Below are 16,702 nucleotides of genomic sequence, written 5' to 3'. Positions count from 1 at the left end.
ACCTCCCCTGAGCAAGAAGGAATTCTGTCAGCAGACTGCCTTTGGATTCAAACTGCAACCCTCCCTTGAATCTCCAAGCCTGCTAGCCTACCCCATTAGATTTTGGATTTGCCAAGCTTCCACAATCACAAGAGCCAATTCCCTAAAATATACGTCTCTCCATATATATTTACATATCCTGTTGGCTTTGTTTCTCTGGAGAACCCTAACACAAGTTCACAAACAAAACTGCTTCTGTGTTCAAGAGGTATTCATGCACTAAAAACACTCAGGAACTCTATGAGTGAAACCAGTGTTAATTTTCTATGCTTTCTATACTAAAGGTGTTAGTAAGGTTGAAACAAACTAAAATCTGGGATACCATGCCATTACTGACCCTTGAGAGTAGAAAGACTTGCTTTACCACACAGTAAAAATATGTCACATACTAATGATAATTTTAGAGATCCAAGCCTTTTTTTTTTTTTTGGTCCAAAGAATCCTTTGTTCAGGAGAAAGTACTCTTAGAATCCCCAAATGTCAAAAGTGACTAAAATAGAGGTGGTCTGATAGAAACAAGGATAGAAAGCTCCTCCAGTCCTCCCTCTAAAAAATAAGAAGTCCTTGAGGGACGCTGACGTACCATAAGGTGCTGCAGAACTAAGCCTGAAAACTTATCTGCCCTGTCCCTAACGAAACCTGTGCCACACCGCCACCGCTGCTGCCACCACCATCACCATCCTGGGCATTCTACAGAGACAATGGAGATTAAATGATTTGCCCAAGGCTGCAAAATTAGTTAGTAGCCAGACTGAGGTCTTCTTTGTCCTTTATTATTTTGACTTTAGATGCAAATTTTTTAAAAGTTAAGAGCTATTTTTCTAAATGTGCAAAACCGTTTACCTGCACAATGTGGCAGGTTAGCAGCAGAAAGAAACCACCATACTAGACCCCTGTGGTAGGGTTCACATCAGCACATCGGCCTCTCTGGCATCGCTCCTGATGACTTCAATGCTCCTGTGAGCAGGAAGAAGCGGAGTCTTCATTTGCCTGTACTACTGGCTCTATATTAATGACCGAAGTAGATTCTGTCCAGCACTAACAGTGCAGCAAATCAGAGCATCAAAATATAAATTCAATCAAAATTGTTTATTTCTGGACAACAGATCTTTGGTAAAAGTTGCCCTTGAAATAGGACACAAAATAGTTATTTATAGGCAGCCTTGCTAAAAATCACATTTTTACTTTGAAACAGAAATGTGGGCAATTCAATGAAGTAAATGGACAAATAGTATTATTTTCTTCATTTGACAGAGCAGGAAACACTGAATGACTTGTTCAAGGTCACACAAAGAATGAGTGTCCAGATATCATCTAAGGTATAACTCCAACCTACTAGAACCTGAACTCTGGAAGGGCAGACACTGTCTCTCTTGTACTCACTGCTGCCAGCACCTAGCACAGCACCAGGCATCACTGGGATGGATGCTAATATTAGTGCATGTGCTCTGAACAGCTATTAGGAGAGCTAACTGTATTCGATGAAGAGGCAAAATGACTGATAAATGCACAGGGGCTCCCTTTCTTATCACCAACAAGGCGGATCTGTAATGAAGAACTGAGAATGAAATGAGTTACAACAACAAAACACTCAGCCGGGGATTACGGTCAATATCATGGACGTACCCTGCCAAAATAAGATGGCTATTTCCAGTCTCACCTCCTTCCCACTACTTATGAAGAATCACAGCAGTCAGCACCCCCGAGTTCCATTTTTCTTTCACTGACTTTTATATTCCCTATCACAGATCTTAAGGACCTCTTGAAGCCTCTTTACACCAGGGATCAAAATTATACAAACCTCGGTCAGTTGTTTCAGTTGACCCTTGTTTTCACTTAATTCTTCTGCCAGGTCTTTCTTTTTCACTTGTAGTTCAGAGATTTCCTTTCTTAATGGATTCACTAGCTCATGGAACCGAATCTTTAAAAAAAAAAAAATCAAATTAATAAGCAGTCTCGAAACCCAAACTACAATTAAAATTGGCTAATTAATAGCACTCTCAATCATCAGTAATACAAGGAAAAGTATTAAGATAATAAAGGAAAGTGTTAAGGAGTTTCAGATTATATGCCTGTACACTAAAGTTTTGTTTGTACAAAACTGATACGACAGTCTTTAATTGTCCCTGACCACTAATACTTCATTAAGTCTTAATGTTCAATTAAGTCCCTTCAAGGCCCAGATTATCTATAACTCCCCGCCTGTGACACAGTCTCTTTTTCCTCTCTTCTATCAGTACTCCATTTTCTCCTTACTCCTCACCTCCCACTACTGCTCACTCCACACTATCCGCTTGTTATTTCCTCAGCACATCAAGTGTTCGAGAGTTTTGCTCTTGCTGTTTCCTCTGACAGAAAAGCTCTTCTCACATATAAATGTACAGCTCATGCTTTCACTCCCTTCAGGTCTCTGACCAGACATCACCCTATCAGTAAAACCCTCCCTGACTTCCCTAACCAGATTTTTTTTGGGGGGCCGCGCCACCTGTGGGATCTTAGTTCCCCGACCAGGGATCGAACCCGGTCCCTTGGCAGTGAGAGCACAGAGTCCTAACCCCTGGACCGCCAGGGAAGTCCCTCCCCTACGCTGATTTAAAATAGCATCCTCACTCTTCATTCCTGCTCTTTTCTCCATAGCATTTATGACAAACGTTCTACATATTTTAATTTATTGTGTGTGTTGCTTCATTGGAATGTAAGCTCTGTGAGGACAGGAATTTTTGTCTGGTTTGTGCACTGCTCTATCTCCCATGCCTAAATATAAGAAAAAGCCTACACCCTAGGTTCTTGGTGAAGTCTACTTACTACCACCGCTGTGGAAGGGATAATCAGGATGAATCAGGAGGTATTTTCATGTCACTGTTCCATTCAGTTCAGACCTCTCTTCCCACTTGTAATTCTCTTAGGGGAATTTGCCTGCCCTAACTTAGTAAAGTGTTCCAGCAAACAAGCTCCTACAAAACTAAGCTATCAGCAAATTAGGAGAGGGCAATTAGGGACTATTTATTGTATAGGCATACAATCTGAAACTCCTTAATGTATTGCTGTATTGCAGGAGTACCATATTTGGGAAGAGGCAAGTCCTAAGGCTAGTACTTGACACAATGAACCTGTGTATAATTAACTAGTTAGGACGGTACTGTCTGAAAACAAAAGATAAGACAAGGAACATTAACAGATCAGAGAACAAAAATATGTATGCCTGTCACTAATGGGATACTTTCCATCTACAATGGATAAAGCCTCAATGACAGCACTTGAGATATTTAATTGGTTTTGGACAGTACTTTGGGCAGAACAATTATGTTCAAGCTATGTTAAATAAAAAGCTGGACAAAAAACAGTACTCCGTTTTGTAGGAAATCATTAATCTGGAAGCGGCATTATCCAAATGAGAACCAAGAGTAGCAACCACTACAGTATAAAGAATTGATAATATTTATTATGTGTTTACCATGTTCTAAGCACTGTGTTAAGCATTTTACACACAAATTCACAGTTAATCTTCACAATTACCTCAATAGAAAGTTGCTGTTATTATTATTCTTTTTTAATTGAAGCATAGTGGATTTACAATGTTGTGTTAGTTTCCACTATACAGCAAGGTGATTCAGTTATACATATAAATATACATACATATTCTTTTTCAGATTCTTTTTCATCATAGATTATGACAAGCTATTGAATAAAAGGCACTGTTATTATTATTAACCCTTTTACAGATGAAAAAAATTCAAGCCTCTTAGGGTGAAATGACCTCTATATATCACAAACTTGCAGCTGGTGTGAGATGCGTGCTTCTGGGAGCCCTGGTCCCACCCTGTCACTCTGAGACCCTTTCAGGAAATCCATGTGACCAAAACTATCTTCCTAGTGATGCTAAGATTTTTTGCCTGTTTTACTCTTAATCTTATGCCCGTTAAGTGTCTGCCGGTGGCTACATGATGTGTGAGGATATCATCGCCCTTAAGGCTAATGAAGTGTGTACTTGTGTATTCCTGTGTTGTAAAAATTTCTCAGTTTTAATTTCGAATATGGTAAACATTAACAGATATAGTCTATATAAGCAAAATCTCTTTGGGGTCCTCAATAATTTTTAGAGTGTAAATGGATGCTGATATCAGAAAGATTTGAGAACACTGCCATAGATCAATCCTTTGTACAGACTTGTGTAACCAACACTGCAGTTGAGATCCTGACCTAGATCTGTAACGATCTCCCTCATGCTGTCCCTTTATAATCACACCACTCCCCTCTACTCTAATGTCCCTAACCCCTGGCAACCACTGATCTGTTATCTCTATAATTTTTCATTTGAGAACATTATAAACTGCCACAGTTTATGATAAAATAATTCATTTCTGTGGATTATCCAGCCATTAACTTTAGAGCCCTATTTATTGCTTGACTTTGGAGGTCAATGGCCAAGAGCCTTTAAAATTTGGTGATCTGAACACCATTCACTCACTACCTTCAGATCAGAGCCACAGAGCCATAAAATAATTTATCAATTAGGTACTTCAAAAGTTATGGCTACTATAGAAATGGCAAATTTTAGTCTGGAAATATATGCTTTTTTTTTTTTTTTTTAATGATACAAGACACTTACAGACACATATTCAGGAATTGAAAGCTGATCTTCCGGAAGACCTTTTAGTTTCATATATTGGTCTTCTGTCAACTCAAAGTCATGCAGGTTTCGACGAATATCTCCAGCTTTCTCTCTCAGCTGACGGTTTGTCTCTTCTAGTTGTTTCTGTCTCAATAAAATAGTTTCCATTTCTTGTTTCATTAGTTCTTGATATTTTCTACATTAGGAGAGAATGTATAGCAAGCTTAAAAAAATCACTGACATCTAATTTTCTCAAAGTTCCTTTTTTATAGTAACATAAAATTAAGAAATGAGAAGCTTAATAGTATTTTTGGCTCCAGCTAAATGCTGACTTAACCAGTTAAACACGAAATGACAATGCTATACTAATTACTGAATGTGTAGCCACATAAATTATTAAATAGAAAATGAATGTTCTTAATAACGTTTAAAATTCAAATTATAAAATTATACATGTCTTCTCCTTAAGGTGTAAATCTTATATATCTGCTTTGGACCCTACTCATTAAAGTAATTTTCATTTGTCTTTATCCAGGTACTTCAAGGTATACCTCTTTAAGATGGCAACACTGAAACACCATAATGTACTCATTCAACCAATGAGGTAACGAAAACAGTAATCCACACATAATCTATCACCTTTCTCAAGGAATACATGTAGTACACATTGTTAGTTGCCGACCCCAAAATTCTGAGCAGGAAGAGACCGTCTGATTTTTTCCCTCTCCTACTGTGTCACTCCCATCAACATACAAACATGCTGTTATTCGTCCTGTCTTAAAATAAATGAACAAACAAGCCCTCACAATTTTTGACCCCATTTCACTGCCCCTTTTGTTTCTCAAAAGTTTTCTGTATGCGCTCTCTTCAATGCCTTTCCTCTTAAACCCAAGCCAGTCAGGTGTGGTAACATTCAGATTGCTAATGATCAGTTCTCAGTTCTTTCCATCCCTATCAATAGCACTTGAGACATCTGATCTCTCCCTCCTTATACACTTTCTCCATCTGGCTTCCCAGACACCATATTTTTTTCCTTTTCATTTTTCTCCTATTTTCTTGGTGGCACTTTCTCGGTCTTATTATCTAGTTTGTCTTAGTGTTGGAGTACTCAGTCCTCTCCTCTGTCTGTGTTCACTCCCTTGGGGAATTCATCCAGTCTCGTGACTTAAATACCACCTATATCCTAATGACTCCAGATTTATCTCTCTAGATCAGACTCCTCATACACCTCCACGTGGATTTCTAATACGACAACTCTAACTTAACATGTTCCAAACTGAACTCCTGCTCTTCTCTCACAAACCTATTCCGCTATGGTTTCACCATCTTTACTTTTTTTTTTTTCTAATTTTGAATTTTATTTTATTTATTTATTTTTTATACAGCAGGTTCTTATTAGTTATCTATTTTACACATATTAGTGTGTGTATGTCAATCCCAATCTCCCAGTTCATCACACCCCCCCCCAAACATCTTTAGTTGACAGCAATTTCATCCCTTCATTTACTCAGGCCAAAAATGTTGGTACAATCCTTGATTCCTCTTTCTCTCCTAAACCCCACATCTAATCCATTAGGACATCCTATCAACTCTACCTTCAAAATATATTCAGAATCCAACCACTTTTTACCACTGTCAGCTATCAAGAGAATTACTGCAATAGTCTCCTACCGCCCTCTCCACTTCATTTAATTTGATCAATGCCTAAAGAATGAGAGTAGAAGTCCTATTATCCAATGCAGTGGTTTTCAAAGTGTTATCCCCAAACCAGTAGCAGCATTAGCATCATCTGGGAACTTGGTAGAAATGCAAATTCTCAGGGCCCAACTCAAATCAGAATCTGAGGGTGGGACCCAACAATCTTTTTTCACAAGCCCTGCAGGTGGTTCTGATGCATGCTAAAATTTGAGAACCACTGATCTAATGTGATAGTAGCTGATAATTGGTCAGCTAATTTTTAAAAATATCAGTTAAAGAGTAAGATCTTATAGGGGCTTCCCTGGTGGTGCAGTGGTTGAGAATCTGCCTGCCAATGCAGGGGACGCGGGTTCGAGCCCTGGTCTGGGAAGATCCCACATGCCGCGGAGCAGCTGGGCCTGTGAGCCACAACTACTGAGCCTGCGCGTCTGGAGCCTGTGCTCCGCAACAAAAGAGGCCACGATAGTGAGAGGCCCGCGCACCACGATGAAGAGTGGTCCCAGCTTGCTGCAACTAGAGAAAAGCCCTAGCACAGAAACGAAGACCCAACACAGCCAAAAATAAAAAAATAATAATAAAATTAAAAAAAAAAAAAAGTGAGATCTTATAAAGGAAAAATATACCTACTTTACACATTTACAGCTAATTAAAATATAGAAATAAACATTCATTGGCAACATTTTTTTACATAGGGTCCAGATTTTTTGTAATATGGAGATATGCTTTGTTTTTCTGTAAATCATTTTTCATGATTTCCAAGTTTGATTTCTTTACAATGGCAGGAGACCTTTTTAAAAGACACTTGGGAAATCTGAGGATACTTTTTATGGATTTGATTTTTGCCCCTAATCTCTAAACACCTCTTGCTTACACTTAATTTGATGATTTTTTAGTCACTCACTTTAATTGAATCTTTCCAAAGAATTCATTATAGTTTGCAAAGAAATGACATATGTTTTTTGTACTCATTTTTAAATATAATTTTAATTAAGTGTAAGTATGATTATATAAGTATAATAAGTATGATTGGCATAGGCATATTTGAGAGTAAACACAACAGACTCTGGATAATCACACAACTGAGCTGGAGAAAGTATGTAGGCAAACAAAAGGTACATTAACCCAGGAGAATTCAATGGGCCATAAGAATATATCAGTATGTTCTACAGAGCAAATGAAGAAAGGTTAATCCAGACAGCCAGTTAAGTGGTGGTGAGTTTAGAGAGCTTCCATTGTCATTTATGGTTCACTTACACTGGCAATATTTGTTGAATAAATGTTGAATTCTGGCTTTTTGTATTTTGTGTACGTATCAAGTAGTTTTTTTGTCAGTCTGGATGTAAAAATTATTACCGTCTTTGATTTAAGATTTCTCTATTTTAGCTTACCATCACATGCATGAATAGGTAATGACGTAACTAACTGCTAGATAGGTATTGCTGCTTTTTAAAACTTTTACCTGGCATCCTTTTGTTGAAAAGTCAATTGGTTGTCTAATCTCAATGTTAGTAGCTGCTTCTGGTGAAGTGCATCATTAAGCTTCTCTTCCAATTCTTCAATCTTAAAAAAGAGGAAAAGGTAAATTATACGGTCAGTTTGCAAATTTATTGTTTAATGAAACCTTCTGTTCGTTCATACAAATGGTTGTTAAACTATGCTTTGAATCTGCTGCCTTATAAATGTTTTTTTGCCAGGCTGTCATTAAGATCATTTTTTCCCGTTAATCTAATCTAAGTGAAAAACCCTTTGCCAACTGGAATTTTTATGCTGGTGCCTCGCCCAGGTAATTATTTCCTGGCCAGACCCTGTGTATATACCTCAGATCCATCTATAAGCTCTGCCTACTACACATCTTCAATTGACTACATGGGTGGTGCTATAAATGTCCAAAATGCACCTGGTCAACAACCTCACCTATCTTATATTCCTTGCATCTCCCTGGTCTCCAAAGCAAAAAAATCTGAGTCCGGCATATTTGATAAATCTCCTCCATTGCTTATTCTGGTCTGACATCATTGTTTTTACTGTTGAGTTTCTTCCATAAAAAGCTGTCAAAACTATACCATCCTCTTTAATACCCATGGACAAGTCTTTAGTTAGACCCCTGTCTTCTCTCACCTGGATTATTATAATGGTTTCCTAACTGGTTTCCCTGCCTTCAGTTTTGTCAATCTCCAAAACTATCTTCCTTTATCTTATCTTTTAAAAATGCTATCAAAAATTTATTTCCCCACTTTTAAATGCTTCAGAGGACCCTCACTGTCTTCAGAATAAATTTCAAACTTCATGGCATACTATACGAGTCCTTCTTGATCTGGCCCTTACCTACCATGTCTCTCGTCACTAGCTTAAAAGAAAACTCTGTTCCAGCAAAAGTAAGTGCTTGCCATTCCCCCAATATGCTGTGCTCCTTCTTAAGCCTCCATGCACCTGAGTTCACTCTTAGACTATTTAAAAAATTCTTTACTCTTTCCCTTTCAACCCAGGCAATTCTTGTTCACCTTTTAAAATATGCAGATTAATTTAACAGTCAGTCCTTAATATATTCAAGTGAATTCCTCTCGCATCATCAAATTCTCCTTCTCTACTGAACTATTCCTGTCATTAAACAAACATGTTTTTGCCTCCCATTAAAAAACCCAACAAACCACACTCCCTTGATCCCACCACTTCCTCTGCTACAGTACCATTTTCTCTGCTCACCATCAGAGCAAAACTTCCATACGGTTTTTGTCCCACACTATTCCAGTAACAATTCTTGTTAAAGTTATGAATCCCATCCATCATGCCCAGTCCCATGGTTATTTCTGCCTATTTATCTTACTTGACAGCATGATTTGGCAGAGCTGACCACTCCATCCTCTTTCACCGTACGTGATACTCCTCCTGGTTTTCCTCCTTAACTCACTGGACCCTCTTAAGGTTCTCAGGTTCCCTTGCTGGATTTTCTTCCTTTAACCCATTTCTAATGTTTGACTACTCCTTGACTTGGTTTGGGGTTCTCTACTCTCCCCAGGTAATGCCATCAAATCCCATAGCTTTAAGTGGCACCTACATGCTGATGTATATTACGTGTGTGTGTGCACACACACACACACCCACCCACCCACTCCCTGGTCATGGACTGCCCTCTAAAGTCAGAGCGACAATTCCATTTAGGAGTCTAATGGGCGGGCATTTAAAGTTTAACATATTCAAAACAGAACTTAAACTTTATCTCCTATATCAGTTTTCTCCCAGCCTTCTATTTCTCAGTAAACGGCTCCAGGAGATGAAGCCAAAAAGTTAGGAGTCTTACGTAAGGCAACAGCCTAATACTGTCTTCCTCTTCTACCTTATCTGCTCTTAGTCTATTACTTCACTGACATTTTGAAAATAAAAATCAGGACGTGTCACTCCAGCCTCCTAAAGTCTGCAAACGGCTTCTCTGATACGTAATCTAAAGCAAGGGTTAATATACCGTGGTGATGGGCCAAATCCAGCCCATGTCCTGTTCCTGATTAGCCCACGAGCTAAGAATAGGTTTTACATTTATAAAGTTGTTAAAAGAAAAAAAAAAAATAAAGAAGGAAGAATATGTGATTGACCATACATGGCCTGCAAAGCATAAAATATTTACTGTCTGGCCCAGGCCTTTACAGAGAAAGTTTGCTGACTCCCTATCCAAAGCAGAAAACTCCCACTGCTGAGCAATGCCACGTCACATGATCTTGACGATATCTTGTTTAACTGTTGTTTGATCATGTCTCTCACTTGAATGTGATCTCCAGAAAAAAGGGACTCTGTCATATTTACTGCTATATTCCTGGCAACATGTCTCAATAAACGTCTTAAATCAACAAAAGATAACCACATTCCTCATAATTACCATTCTGCAAATCAAGAAAACTGTTACCACAAGGAGAAACTTCTGCTTTTTTCAGGGTTAGAACTTTTACAATTTTAACTGACGTTTAGATTAAGTCCCTCAACTCAGAGACAGTCAAGCTAGGGAGATTCACTCCTCCATTTCCAAGCAATAAAGAATCCACAGATCTCCAATGAGAGATAAAGAAAGAGAGACTCTGGCATTTAAAAACTGACAAGCAAGAAGAATGAGGAGGAAAGGAATAAGGAGGTGGAATAAGGAAAGCGATTTAGGCAGCAATAAGTGGGGATAAAAGTGCAAAGCTAACAGTCCTCTAAGCTTAGGGAGTTTGGCCTGAGCAGTTTGCCTTCCAAGCGCTCTCAGTCAGCAAGCAGCTGAGTAGGGAGGGGGAATCCATGCTTTTTAAGTTTCCTGGGACCAACCTGCTTCTGTCAAATCAACATGGGTCGAGACATTCTTAGTAGTAAACTGTACCACCAGTAATAAGCTGTAATAAACATAAGCATTGTACCCTTACCATACTGGCGTGGAGAGAAGTTATATTATATAGATTCACATATTTCCGAACTAAGACCTTGATGAGTGGAAAAAACTGTTGTCTCCCAACATCAAGTCTTCCCCTCTTTCTCAGGTAACTCTGGTTTTTATTAGAGACAACAATCTGTCCAGTTAAACACTTACACTTCCCAGCTTCCCACTCCAACCATTCTCATGGAGCTATAGTCTAGGGAGGGAAATTTATTTTTGTAATGCTAGAATGTGACATTTTCATCTTCGTATCCCTGATGTTCAATGTACTGGTAAGCTTTGGAGAATGAATGAGTGGCTAAAAATACTGTTCCTTCATCAATCCCAGACTCACACTTTTCCACATTTTTCATCTCTGAAGCTGGAACGCATCTTACAAACTACAGCACATTAACAGTTTAGCTTGGCAGTGTTTAACCCTAGCAATACACATAGGGGTCCGTCTTCCAATCCAGGTGCCTTGGACTTGACGAATTAAGGAAGACTAATTCTTCTACCATATAATACTTCCTCCCATATTTGACAGCAGATACATTACCCCAAGGGGTCTCTAAGCAGGACAACCCTAGTGCTCACAGACAAAACACAGGAATGTAGAGCAGGCAGCTACTGTGGAGAGCAATTTGCAAGTACACTTAAATTAAGTAGACATACACCCTGTGAGACAGAAATTCCTCTCCTTAGTATATATGTCAAAGAAATGTTCACACCAGGTCCAGAAGAGGAATGTCTAAAGAAGGCCACGCTGCATGTGGTGGCAAGGAGCTAGAGGCACCCTGGGTGCCTATCGCTGCGGGAATGGGTGGACGCATGGGTAGACACACACCTGAACTGTGTAGCTGCTGGAAGCAAAGGATTAGACTTGCACGTGGCAACATGAAGGATCTTAAAAACCGCACTGAGTTGAAAGGAAAAACTATAAAAGGAATAAAATCTAAAACAAAACATGCAATTCAGATTTATGTGAAGGAAAAAAATAAGAAAAATACTCGTGTTCAAGATAAATGTTTATAATAACCATAAAGGGAGTATAACCTTTAAAAAGTGTGAATCACTATGTTGTACACTTGAAACTTATATAATACTGTAAATTGACTGTATCTCAATAAATTTTTTTTAAAGAATAAATGTTAAAAGGAAAAAATAAACATAGAGAAAGGGAGGAAGAGAAATGAATTATGGGAATAAAAAGAATAAATGTACAAAATAAGAAGTGATCTTGCAAGGATCAATGATGACTGTGTGTCATAAACTCAGGAATATGACTAACTTAATCTGCTACATTTTCAGCCCAACCAGAAAACCACAACAATAAAAAACTATACTAAGCACCATGGGATACAATAATAATAATAATAATAATAATAATATACAGTGCTGAATAAATATAACCACTACTATTATTTATTATACACCAGGCATCTAAGAGCTTATGTGCCTTGATTAATTTAATCCTCCAATAACTCCATGAAGTAAAAACTATGACTATTCTTATCTTACAGGAAATCAGGGAATAAAAAACTTAAGGAATCTGCTCAAGGTAACTATAAGGGCTGGGATTCAAACTCAAACTGTGTGTGTCTAGAACTGCAGCTCTGATCTGTTATACCGGAAAGCCTCTCATGAATAAACCACCATGCCAATAATGTAAACGTTACACTTTAAAAAGGAGAGAAGCCATTTATAACCAAGCACAATGTAAGTTGAAAACAAATAATCTAAAAAGTGGCCAAACAAAATGTAATTTTGGATGTGGTATACAGTTGGCACTTAATAGAATATTTGTTGACTGAGTGGGTAGATTAACAAATGGGAGATTACCTCAGGCTTCTTCAATGACTTCCATTGAAGGAGATCTTAAGGATAGAGATACATGAGCCAGTAGCACTCTACTATCTCAGTAGAGATACATGAGCCAGTAGCTCACTACATGAGCCAGTAGGCTTCTTCAATGACTTCCACTGAAGGAGATCTTAAGGATAGAGATACATGAGCCAGTAGCACTGTGGGAGTCCATTTGAGGAGTAAAAACAATATGACTAAGGGAAAAGAATGGGAAACCCCAGGATACACTGATAAAATACCAAGTGACCTAGTCTAGGTAGTTGACTGCATAGAGAACGTAAAAGGAAGTCTTAGGAGGTTTACTTGGATGGAGCACAGGCATTAGACTTCTTGGTGTTAATCCCACCTGGCTCCATCACTTCCATCTGAATGGCCTTGGTATGCTATTAACCAGTTATGGTTCTGTTTTTTTCAATAGCAAAATGGGGTTAAGTCACTCATTTAAGAAACAGCTGAGCACTTACTAGGTGCCAGGGACAGTTCTAAGTGCTGGAGATACAACAGGGACTACAAAGAAGTCCCTGTCCTCAGGATCCTTACACTTTATTAAGTGAGACAAATACCCAACAAACAAGGCAGGTAGTCCTATGAGCATAGATGTAAGGCACAGAAAATAAGCAGAGTGAAAAAAATGAGAATATTATTTTAGTTAATAACAGCAACAATGACTAATACTTACTGTGTGCTTACTAAATATCAGTCTAACTTATTCTATTGATTCATTTAATATGATGGGTCAGAGAAGATCCCCCTCAAAGCTCCTACACCTCAAAGAGCTGTATGGCTTAAATGAGATAATACATGAAGAAGCTCACAGAACAGGGTCTGGCACAGAATAAGCACTCAATAAATGTTAGCTATTAACATATATTTTTAAATGTACCTAAATGATTTCTTTACATCATCAAGACCTTGGGATTTAGGACATTTCATTTTCCAAGAGAGGTGTGGTCAAGAAATTTTTCTAGCAGCATGATACTTATACAGAGGTAAGAACTAACCAAGACTGACTTAACAAGAGAGAAGGTAGATATAACTGAAACAAAATGGGGAGGGGAGGAGATAGGAAGAGGTGGGATCAAGAGCAAAGATGGAGGGTTTCCTACTGGAAAGAAAAGACTTTCTCAGAAGACAGAAGTAGTAAGAGTTACAATGTTTATCCTGTCTTTCTGAAATCACTGTAAATTTTTTATAACTAGCGACAACTTTACCAGGCCTTACATAAAACACTCCGTAACTGTAAATAAATACACAAGGCAGAAAAACAAGGACTGCGGCATCCCTTGTTATTTGGCAGATACCACTTGTTAAAGAGAATGGTAAGCGAATTTGTTACACTTGGTAGTATGACACAGTAACTATCAAAGAGCAAGTTATAAAGAAACCAAATCTCCATGGTAGAGGACTAAACAGATTCAGTAATGTAATAATGATCTTGATTCTCCCTATCCAACTAGTCACCTCAGGGCTAATTCTCAATGAAGCAGAAAAAACTTGCCCAGAAAAAAAACACTGGAGAAAATATACTTCACACATAATACATTTTAAAAACTGAGCCTACAGAAGCAATTCACCCCTGCCCACCTTTAAGTCACCCCTTCTTTCAAGACTTTTTATTTGGTACACAGAACTATTATTCACTTCCCTTCTCCTTTTATTTTATTTATTTATTTTATAAATTTATTTATTTTATTTATTTTATTTTTGCGTTGGGTCTTCGTTGCTGAGCGCGGTTTTTCTCTAGTTGCGGTGATCAGGGGCTACTCTTCGTTGCGGTACACGGGCTTCTCATTGTGGTGGCTTGTCTTGTTGTGGAGTGCGGGCTCTAGGCACACGGGTTCAGTAGTTGTGGCACGTGGGCTTCAGTAGTTGTGGCACACGGGTTCAGTAGTTGTGGCACGTGGGCTTCAGTGGTTGTGGCTCACGGGCTCTAGAGCACAGGCTCAGTAGTTGTGGCGCACGGGTTTAGCTGCTCCGCAGCATGTGGAATCTTCCCGGACCAGGGCTTGAACCCGTGTCCCCTGCATTGGCAGGCGGATTCTTAACCCCTGCGCCTCCAGGGAAGCCCCCTTTCTCTTTTTAAAAACAGCTTTTTTAAACTATGCAAGAAAATATAATTATTTTCTTGATATTTTAAATTTATCATTTCAAGTTCAGATTACATATACATAAACTTAATTCTTATATATCTGCAGTTTCAAGGCAATAAAGAACATAGATAGCAAATTTACACAGGATCTTACCTTTGTAAGATACTCAACCTTCAAATTGTCGATCATCATATTTTTCTGTGATAGCTCTATTTTCAGTAACTGAATATTATGAAGTAGTTCTTTCCGTTCAATTAGCTGCTTGGTGATTTTGATTTTACCATCTCTCTCTTCTGATGAGGAAATATCATCTGTAGGAACTGTTGTTTCTAAACTAATATCTTCAGATTCCAGAGAGCTAGAGATGTTCAGTGTTTTTGATGGCTTGGCAACTTTTTGAGACATTTTTAATTATTATGGGTCACTTTTCTTCTCCAATTCTATTTCAATTTTCTGTAGGTTAAAAAATATTGATTTAAACATACTCAAACATTCTCTATGGAAAGCATAAAGTATATCAAAGAGATACTAAGGGTTCCCTAAGTAAATATTAGGCAAACTGGAGGACCCCAAATCTAGGGCAGATTGGTAAGTTACTGCTCAAATCAAACATATTAAATCAAACTCATTAAATCCTATTCCAAACCCATACTTTTTTTTTAAAATTAATTTTTATTGGCGTATAGTTGCTTTACAATGTTTTTTTTTTTTTTTGAACCCATACTTTTGATGAATAAAAAACCCAGTTCCTGGGGGCAGGGCTCTTACTTGGAGTAAATAAAGAAATGTATGAGATAAACAATAAAGCCCTAAATCGCAAGTACCCAGGAATACTACTAATAAAAGCATCACATGTTGAAGATAGAGAAGTTTCTTCTGAGTTGGTCAGGGGAAGGTTATACAGAGGTAGGACTTAGAATCTTGAAGGATTTGGAGAGGAGTAATAAAAAGGGAAAATCATTCAGGTATTAAGGTTGGTATAGAAGTGATGAAAGTGTAAAACAACAGAGGGACATAGTAGTAGTCAGCCTGGGCCAAGCCCATGTGAATCTGAGTAGTGACTCCTCTTACCCCCCAAACACAAACACACAGAAGCGTTGTCCCTTATATATAATCAAGACTGTGGAGGACCTTGAATGTTTCAGTATGTTCGAAATTTATTCTACAGGCAATGAGGCATCAGTTAAGCTTTTTTAAAAAAGAGAAATAGTGAGATAAAACTTTTTTATAGACTTGCAGATAGCAAAATGAAAACAAGAGGGTAAAAGACAAATTCCTCGAACTCCTTACCCTTTCACAAAAATTTCAGCAACTCCCTCGTTTTAATACTACACGATATAATAAATTACGTACGGTATTGTAGATACCAGTTTTTCTAAACTGAACGATTAGAAAAAAGGTGTGTGGAAGGGAAACCTAAGAACTCTGACTGGATCGGCTTCCCTCGTTTTTAAAGGGAAAGGGATAAGGAAAGGCGAAATCAAAGACAGGCAATATCACCTGGGATACAAAGGGTCCGGGACTGGCACTGCCCACACGTGCGGCGTGAAGAATAAAACCCGAATTTGGCAGCATCAGAAGATTCCTTGTCCCAGACAATAAAGGAAGGGGGGAGCCGTGAGCTACCTGGAAAGCTTCAATTACTCCACGTCGAAGGCTGGAGAAGCCGCCAACGCCGCCACTTTAGAGGAGCTGAAGGTGTCTCCAGACAGCAGCTCGGGTTGCAGCCCCTTAACGAGAAATCACAGGTCGGGGACCGTTAGCACCCGTAACCAAAACAACCATTTCCGCACACGGAGGAAGCTGCAGCAGGCAGATGCCCACGCTACGGGAACTCAGCGCTGAGCTCCCGGGTCCACCCAGGCGCGGGAAGCAACGCATGCTGGGAGATGGAGTCCGGAGGCGGCCCCGCACAATTCACGGGCGGAAATGGCTCCGGGCTCCTCCCATCTGCCTGCTTTCGCCCAATCCTCGCAGCCCTCAGAGAGCCAACCAACGGCTGTCTCGAGGTTTCCCCGCTAG

At 38.8% G+C, this 16,702-nt stretch overlaps 1 protein-coding gene across 5 annotated transcripts in view; it reads right to left on the bottom strand.

Moving 5' to 3' along the window:
- The window catches only part of PIBF1 (progesterone immunomodulatory binding factor 1), a 220,880-nt gene that overhangs the window by 204,000 nt on the left and 178 nt on the right, over positions 1 to 16,702 (bottom strand). For 3 of the 5 annotated variants that reach the window (XM_082365954.1, XM_082365955.1, XM_082365953.1), the window contains exons 1-5: positions 16,181 to 16,630; positions 14,834 to 15,133; positions 7,809 to 7,909; positions 4,649 to 4,847; positions 1,841 to 1,960 (exon numbers count right to left, since the gene is read on the bottom strand). In XM_082365954.1, the coding sequence (XP_082222080.1) occupies positions 1,841 to 1,960; positions 4,649 to 4,847; positions 7,809 to 7,909; positions 14,834 to 15,085 (672 nt within the window). In that variant the 5' untranslated portion in view covers positions 15,086 to 15,133; positions 16,181 to 16,630. Of the gene's footprint in view, positions 1 to 1,840; positions 1,961 to 4,648; positions 4,848 to 7,808; positions 7,910 to 14,833; positions 15,134 to 16,180; positions 16,631 to 16,702 lie in introns of those variants that run through there. The other 2 variants (XM_082365951.1, XM_082365952.1) reach the window with 2 other exon arrangements.

This window comes from Balaenoptera borealis (genome assembly GCF_965194805.1).
Source record: "Balaenoptera borealis genome assembly, chromosome: 18".
NCBI lineage: Eukaryota > Metazoa > Chordata > Mammalia > Artiodactyla > Balaenopteridae > Balaenoptera > Balaenoptera borealis.
Note: the sequence above shows the minus strand (reverse complement) of the source record. Positions and strands in the feature narration are given on the sequence as shown.